Here is a 9,079-nt window from a genome sequence, read left to right on the forward strand (position 1 = left end):
CACACACACACACACACACACACACACACACACACGTGTTAAACACTATTTTATTATTATATTATTATTATTATTATTATTATTACTAACACCAGAGATCATTGCCTCGTGTTATTTGCTGAACGTTTCCCATGATCCCCTGTTGCCCCCAGGCTCCATGTTCCTGCCCCCTACGTCGGCGTTCGGGGCAGGTCTGTACTCAGTGGCTGTTTATGGGGGTCTGATCCTCTTCAGCATGTTCCTGCTGTACGACACGCAGAAGGTGATCAAACGAGCCGAGACGCACCCGCTGTACGCTGCCCACAAATACGACCCAATCAACGCGTAAGCTCTCTTCACCTTTAAACACACATGCGCACACACACACACCCACACACACACGCGCACACACACACACACACACCCCTCTCTCTTTCCCTCAGCACTTGTAAATGTGTTAAAGTGGGAGCTTAGTGGTTTAGGCTCTGGGTTGGACATCAGAGGGTTGAACAAGGCCCTTTAGCCTCTGTGCTGTAGGGGGCACTGTATCATGGCGGACCCTGCACTCTGACCCCACACACTTCTTACACATGTAAAAATAGAGCAAACTAATTTGTGTGGTTGAATAAAAGTAATATGTTTTATGTGATAAAGTTGTGTAGGATTAAAGGTGTGTGTGTGTGTGTGTGTGTGTGTGTGTGTGTGTGTGTGTGTGTGTGTGTGTGTGTGTGTGTGTGTGTGTTCGTTCACAGGTGTATGGGCATCTACATGGACACACTGAACATCTTCATGAGAATGGTCATGATTCTGGCTAATGGTGGTGGAGGAAAGAGGAAGTAAATCATCATCATCATCCTCCTCCTCTTCTTCCTGTAGTAATGAGGAAGTGAGATCAGACTGTGAACTGTTGATGAGCGAAAGAGGGAGAAATCAAACCCATTCCTGGTTCTGGGATTTTCATTTATTTAATACTACATCTGTCACACATACATGAGTTCCACACTGTCTGATTAAAGATGTTACATGCAGTTATTTATTGATAAAGTTCTAATTATATGTATGATGATCTTTGAACATGTATGCAGTGGAGCTTCATTAGCGCCACCTCCAGGTCATAAAACTCAGCTGCTGCTTCCTCTGCTTTGAAAGAGTTAAATGTGAGGGGTTAAGTTCAGTTCACTGAGTGTTTCTTCCTGCAATTCTTTTCTGTTTATTTCTGCAATAAATGCAGTAATAAAGACCAGACTGAGATCAAGTGTGTCCTCACACTAGCCTTTATTCATCCGCTGCTGCATCCAACTCGGAAATTACAGACTCCACTCAACTTCCTACTTGGAATTGTAGGACAGATTTCCAGACTTACACAAGTGACATCAGATCGACATCGTTTAACGCATCTTCATATCACAGCTGGAGAGTTTAAAATGTCCGACCTGGGAGTGTCGATGCTTTTTCACCTGGTTGTAGCTTTTTGATTTTTTTATTAGCTTGCTAGTTTATGTTGCAGTTTTTGCTAGCTCGCTTTGATGTTGCGCTAGCTCGCTTTGATGTTGTGCTAGCTCCCTTTGATGTTGCGCTAGCTGCCCTCTGTAGTGGTTTTTGTTGCATTAATATACATTCTATCAAAACTTAAAATTCTTCATATAGAAAATCTGGATTTAAATATATTTAAACTACTGCTTTGTTGAAAAATATTGAATACAAAATTAAAAATTGATTATAATGAAGTTGATTTTGGTAGTACACTATTGTTGCCAAAAGCATTCGGACACCCGACATTTCTTTCCGGATGTGATTCTTCACCAAACTGTTATCACAAACTTACAGGCAAAAATTGTATCGGACGTCTTTAGACGCAGAAGCATGAAATTTTCCCTTAACTTAAACCAGGAGACCTAAATCCTGTTCCAGCAGGACAATACTCCTGTGCACAAATCTCCTGACACAATCTCACCTACAACTCCACAACTACGCTGCTTTACATGTACAGGACAGGAAGAGCTGTATGATGTTATTACCAAAGCTAAATCAACAACATGTCAGTTAGATCCCATTCCATCTAAACTACTAATGGAAGTGTTCCATACAGCTGGTGAGCCTCTTCTGAATATTATTAACTCCTCACTATCGTTAGGTCACGTCCCTAAATCCCTCAAGTTAGCAGTTCAGGCCCCTCATTAAGAAACCTCATTTAGATCCAAACATGCCAGAAGGTTCAGTTCTAGGACCCCTGCTTTTCACAATATACATGCTTCCCTTGGGAAATATTATTAGAAGACGTAATTAGCTTCCACTGTTACGCTGATGATACCCAGTTATATACCGCCGCTCTGGATAAGGGCTCTGCTAAATGCCGCAAATGTAAATGTAAAATACATGTAAATATATCTCATCTAAACCAGGCGATACGCTCTATTAGCTCGGATAACTGAGTGTGTTAAAGAATTAAAAGACTGGTTGACTCATAACGTTCTACTATAAAATTCTGGTAAGACGGAGATTTTGCTCATCGGCCCAAAAACCAGTATACAGAAGCTCCAGCATCTCAACCTGCATTTAGAAGGATGTTTTGTAACCACTAGTTCAACGGTAAAAGACCTGGGAGTTATTTTAGAGCAACTTATAGCAAAATATTTCTAAGTTAAGAAACATGTTATCTATATCTGATGCAGAGAAGCTCGTCCATGCGTTCATGACCTCCAGACTGGACTACTGTAATACATTACTAGGTGGATGTCCTGCATCTTTAATAAACAAGCTTCAGTTAGTCCAGAATGCGGCAGTCAGAGTCTCACAAGGTCGAGAAAATATCACCATATAACCCCAATCTTATCGTCCCTACACTGGCTTCCTGTTAAGCTTCGAATAGACTACAAACTACTGCTACTTACCTACAAAACACTAAATGGTTTGGCTCCCATGTATCTCCAGTCTTCTAACACGCTACAATCCGTCACGCTCCCTGAGATCCCAAAACTCTGGGCTTCTAGTAGTTCCTAGAATAGCAAAGTCCACTAAAGGTGGTAGAGCATTTTCACATTTAGCTCCTAAACTCTGGAACAGTCTTCCTGACAGTGTTCGGGGTTCAGATACACTCTCCCAGTTTAAGTGTAGATTAAAAACATATCTTTTTAGCAAAGCCTACACATAACACACATCACACACATCACATCACAACCTTGTGCTCCAGAACATCTGATCACATGCACATTATCAACTTGTGCTGTTAATATCATGAACAGCAGCTACGCTAATTCCTCTCCACTGCTTCTCTCTCTCTCCCCATCCCGAGGCATCCTGAGGTTCCTCCAGCTCCAGTCACGTCCCACCTCATGAAGATTATGGACTTTAAAGAAGTAGATGCCGAACTCGCAAACTTCCCGAACCATCTAGAGACGTACCAGTGCCAATTGGATCCCGCTATATGTGTGGAGTTTTGACATTGGACCTCTGGGAGTGTTTAAAGGCTCTGGCATGGAGAAGCTGGTGTTGGATCTGTGATGATCACAAATGTTGAGCTCAGTAGCTCCTAGTTTTATAACCATAATGACTGTATAAGACTGTTGAAAGAACATCACTTATAATCTTATACTCCAGTGCTCATGTTAGTTCTCACTCTCCAGTGTTCTGTATTGTTGAAAGATTTATGATCAAACTCTTGATGTCTCCCAAATGAGGATGGGTTCCCCTTTTGAGTCCGGTTCCTCTCAAGGTTTCTTCCTCATAACATCTAAGGGAGTTTTTCCTTGCCACAGTCTCCACGGCTGCTCATCAGGGATAAACACACACCATTCACCTTCACTGTTGATTTCTGTAAAGCTGCTTTGAGACAATGTCTGTTGTGAAAAGCGCAATACAAATAAACTTGACTTGACTTGACAAAGCCAGCTTTATGAAGATCTGCTTAACATGGGTTTTAGTGGAAGATCTCCTGCTAACACCTTTGTAGCTGAATGAATCTCCACAAAAATCTAGTGGAACATCTTCCCAGAAGAGTGGAGCTCATTATAACAGCAATTTATTTTTACTAAAGGTGGATGTTTAAAATGCACATAGTGATCTTCTGGCCTATAAAGTGTATATCATGTAGATGTATGTGATGTTCAGATGTTCAGGATGTGACGATAGGTGTGTGTGTGTGTGTGTGTGTGTGTGTGTGTGTGTGTGTGTGTGTGTGTGTGTGTGTTCTCAGTGTTCGTCACTTTCCTGCTCTCTTCCTCCTCGTGATCCTCCTGGTAACGCAACGTATTTCAGGATGAAACGGAGGAATGCGATTAGACCGTTTTCACTCCACGTTAGTGCATCACCGTCCTGCGTCACACACTCGTTATTTTTACACCTGCGATACACGTGACACATGTGGGACTGAAAATTCACAAACTGATTCATTTATGCAGAGCGAGCCACTTTATAAACATTATTATTATATTACTGGGTAATTTTATTATAATTATTATAGCTTTAGTTATTAACAGTAAAAATGTGTGTGTGTGTGAGAGTGTGTGTGTGTGTTTATGTGTGAGTGTGGGGGGTGGGGAGGTGGGAGACAGTAAATAGATTTGTTTAGAATGAATGCATGAATGTAATGAATAATGCTACGTCATGTTTGTAAAACATCTGGAGTTGATTCCAGGTGTAGAATTTGAGTTTGGTCACCTTCCATTAGAACTCGGTGGTCCATAAAGGTGTAAATGGAATTAGTGGAGACCATCATTGACTGATCACAAAACTTTTCAGAACAGAAATATAAAGAAGGAATTAAAACACTAGAAGACCATGGAACACAACTGAAGTAGATGAATGCTGATGTTTCTTCCACAACTAAAACATCAAACCAAGTCCAGAACAATCTGGAGGAGACAAGAGTATAATTTACATTCATGGTGTTTGGTAGACGTCTGTATCCAGAGCAACTTACATTTATCTCAGTTCTACAGCTGAGCAGTTGAGGGTTAAGGCCCTTACTCAAGTGCCCAGCAGTTGTAGCTTGTTTGTGCTGGGATTTGAACTCATGACCTTCTGTTCAGAAGTCCAACATTATATCCATTGAGCTACTAAGTGTCTACAAGAGTCTACTCCAGTGAGTGTTGGTCTACAATCAAGAGACACCTTCATGAACATAAAAACAGAAGTTCTTGACTTCATGACACACAGCAGTGATAATGTTCAGGAACAAACACCAGATTAGACTTTGCTAGAAAATGTCTGAAAATGTAAAGTCTGATGAGATCTGGAACAACATTCTGATGAAACAGAGATGAATTTGTAACAGATTTATAGAGTAAGGAAGAGCATGGAGAGGGAAAGGAGAGGCTCATGATCCAAACTGTACCACATCACCTATTGAACATGGAGGCAGTGTTAATGCTGATTGATGTAAAGTAAAAAATGGTTGGTGGTGTTTGTTGATGATGTGAGGAGCAGGATAAAAGATCAGGATGTATTTTGACCCATATTGAGCTGTGCATGTTTCTGCTCAGATTCAGTCAAATAATGTAAACCGTCTGAAATGCTCATTCAGGTGTCACATGACCTCAAGCTTCAGTTAGTTCAGAATGCCGCAGCAAGAGTTCTTACTAGGTCAAGAAAATACGATCATATAACCCCAATCTTATCGTCCCTACATTGGCTTCCTATTAAGTTTCGAATAGACTACAAACTACTGCTACTCACTTATAAAGCACTAAATGGTTTGGCTCCCATGTATCTATCCAGTCTTTTAACACGCTACAATCCGTCACGCTCCCTGAGATCTCAAAACTCTGGGCTTCTAGTAGTTCCTAGAATAGCAAAGTCCACTAAATGCGGTAGAGCATTTTCACATTTAGCTCCTAAACTCTGGAATAGTCTTTCTGACAGTGTTCGGGGTTCAGATACACTCTCCCAGTTTAAGTGTAGATTAAAAACATATCTTTTTAGCAAAGCCTACACATAACACACATCACACACATCACATCACAACCTTGTGCTCCAGAACATCTGATCACATCACATTATCAACTTGTGCTGTTAATATCATGAACAGCAGCTACGCTAATTCCTCTCCACTGCTTCTCTTTCTCTCCCCATCCCGAGGCATCCTGAGGTTTGGCCAGCTCCAGTCACGTCCCACCTCGTGAAGATTATGGACCTATGGATGATCATGGAGAAGTAGATGCCGAGTGTTTAAAGGCCCTGGCATGGAGAAGCTGATGCTGGATCTATGATGATCACAAATTGTTCTGTATTGTTGAAAGATTTATGACCAAACTTTTGATGTCACCCATATGAGGATGGGTTCCCCTTTGAGTCTGGTTCCTCTCAAGGTTTCTTCCTCATATCATCTAAGGGAGTTTTTCCTTGCCACTGTCGCCACGGCTGCTCATCAGGGACAAACGCACACCATTCACCTTCACTGTTGTTTTCTGTAAAGCTGCTTTGAGACAATGTCTGTTGTGAAAAGCGCTATACAAATAAACTTGACTTGACTTGACTTGACCTCAACCCACCTGATGTATTTTTCAGTTCTCGATGACAGAAAAACCCACCAACAAGGAGATCCTGCAGGAAAGACCTGGTAAAACCTTCCAAGAGAGGAAATATGGTGATGGTCCATGAGTTCCAGACCTGGAAATGATTTGCATTTAAAATGATACTTATACACACACAGGTGCATCTCAATAAAGAAGAATATCATTAAAAAGTTGATTTATTTCAGTAATTCAATACAGAAAGTGAAACTTGTGTATTATATAGATTCATCACACACACTGATGTATTTCAAGTGTTTATTTCTTTTCATTTTGATGATTTTGACTCACAGCTGATAAAAACCCAAAATTCAGTATCAGAAAATGAGAATATTGTGAGAAAGTTGAATATTGGAGACTCGTGATGTCTCACTCTAATCAGATCATTAACTCCAAACACCTGCTCAGGTTTCCTGAGTCTTTAAATGGTGTCTCAGTCTGGTTCAGTCTACACAATCATGGTGGAAGACTGCTGACTCGACATTTCTCCAGAAGATGATCGTTGACCCCGTTGACACAAAAGATCATCGCTAAAGAAGCTGCTGTTCACAGACTGCTGGTTTCAAGAACATTCATGGAAAGTTGAATGGAAGGAAAAAATGTGGTAGAAAAAAATTAAACGAAGCTCATTCAAGAATTTGTGGAGATTCACAAAGAGTGGACTGCAGCTGGCGTCAGTGCTTTAGGAGCCTCCACACACAGACGTCTCCATGAGCTTCAACTGACTCATTACTCGTGTCGAACCTCTGCTGAACCAGAGACAACGTCAGAGGTGTCTTACCTGGACAAAGGACAAAAAGGACTGGACTGTAGCTCAGTGGGACAAAGTCGTCTTTTCAGGTGAAAGAAGAAGTAACATTTCATGTGGAAATCAAGGACCCCAAGTCTGGAAGAAGAAGAAGAAGAAGAAGAAGAGTAGAGGCACAGAATCCGAGCTGCTTGAGGTCCAGTGTAAAGTTTGCACAGTCAGTGGTGGTTTGAGGAGTCGTGTGATCAGTCTGATCACCTTCATGGCACAGTCTGATCATCTGCATGCCATACCCAGTTGAGGCAGTAATTAAAGCAAAAGGAGCCTCGACCAAGTATTGAGTACAGATACAGTAAATAAACAGATTTTCCAGGAGACCAACCATTCTCTCAAATTGTTTTTTTTATTTGTCTTATGAAGTTTTCTCATTTTTTGAGATGTGAATTTGTGGGTTTTTGTTAATTGTTTGTAAAAAATCACAATAAAAAGAAAAAAAACATGAAATATATCAGTGTGTGTTTGTGAGGAATCTCAAATCAAATCAAATCTAATTTTATTTGTCACATACACATACATACAGAGTACAACATGCAGTGAAATGCTTTGTACGATTGTCCGGCATGAGAGAATAGGATGGGGGGGGATAATAAAACAAGGGAAAAAAGAAGGCAGATAAATAAAAACAATAAACTATGTAAAATATAAAAATATATAAAGATAAAGATATATATAGGAAAAATAGGAAAAATTGTATATACAGTGTATGTTTATGGATACAGGATATGCTTATGTACAGTAGACAATAATCACGTAAGGTGGTTGATGTGATTGTCCTTAAAGTGACCGTGTGCGGTATGGTGTGGTACAAAGTGACCGTGTGCGGTATGGTGTGGTATAAAGTGACTGTGTGTGGTATGGTGTGGTATAAGTGAATGTGTACGGTATGTGTGGTATAAAGTGAACATGTGCGGTATAGTGTGGTATAAAGTGAACGTGTGCGGTATGGTGTGGTGTAAAGTGACTGTGTGTGGTATGGTGTGGTATAAAGTGAACATGTGTGGTATGGTGTGGTATAAGTGAATGTGTACGGTATGTGGTATAAAGTGAACATGTGCGGTATGGTGTGGTATAAAGTGAACGTGTGCGGTATGGTGTGGTATAAAGTGAACGTGTGCGGTATGGTGTGGTATAAAGTGCACAGTGCCGTGCAAGTCCACAGTTAAAGTGACTGTACAGGGTTTAAAGTGTCGTAGTGCGAAAATAAAGAAAAAGAAAAATATTTGCAGAAGTGTGATGATGGAGAGAGAGTGACCAGCTTTAGATCCAGATTTTAGATCCTAGGTGTTTCCTGATTTAAACTCCGAATGGCCTGCGGGAAAAAGCTCATCCTCATTCTCTCTGTGTTTGTTTTCAGGGAGTGGAAGCGTTTCCCTGAACGCAACAGAGAAAAGAGTCCATTGTTGGGATGGCTGGGGTCCTTCATAATCTTTCTGGCTCTGGTCCGGCACTGCGTGCTGTAGATGTACTGCAGGTTAGGGAGCTTGGTGTGGATGGTACGTTCAGCTGAACGCACCACCCTCTGGAGGGCTCGTCTGTCCTGCATGGTGCTGTTCCCGAACCAGGAAGTGATGCAACCCGTCAAAACGCTCTCAATGGTATAGGTGTAGAAAGTCTTTAGCACCTGAGAGGGAAATTTAAAGTCCCTTAAGCGTCTTAGACGCTGCCGGGCTTCTTCACCATGGTGTTCTTGTGACAGAACCAAGACAGGTCCTGTGTGATGTGAACACCTAGGTTCCGGAAACTGTCCACTCTCTCCACTGGGGTCCCGTTGATGTTTAGCGGT

At 41.3% G+C, this 9,079-nt stretch overlaps 1 protein-coding gene and 1 long non-coding RNA gene across 2 annotated transcripts; both read left to right on the plus strand.

Moving 5' to 3' along the window:
• The first annotated feature begins 120 nt into the window (after positions 1–120).
• On the plus strand, positions 121–1,706 carry ghitm (growth hormone inducible transmembrane protein). Its single transcript, XM_083557605.1, has 2 exons — positions 121–324; positions 732–1,706. The coding sequence occupies exons 1-2, from the start codon at positions 158–160 to the stop codon at positions 817–819; spliced, it is 255 nt and encodes an 84-aa protein (XP_083413731.1). The 5' UTR covers positions 121–157; the 3' UTR covers positions 820–1,706.
• A 1,479-nt stretch (positions 1,707–3,185) lies between these two features.
• LOC310735053 lies at positions 3,186–3,862 on the plus strand. The gene is made up of 2 exons (XR_014536210.1): positions 3,186–3,281; positions 3,334–3,862. It is a non-coding gene; the product is annotated as an uncharacterized lncRNA (long non-coding RNA).
• Positions 3,863–9,079: the final 5,217 nt, after the last annotated feature.

This window comes from Silurus aristotelis (assembly GCF_946808225.1).
Source record: "Silurus aristotelis genome assembly, chromosome: 12".
NCBI classification, from domain to species: domain Eukaryota; kingdom Metazoa; phylum Chordata; class Actinopteri; order Siluriformes; family Siluridae; genus Silurus; species Silurus aristotelis.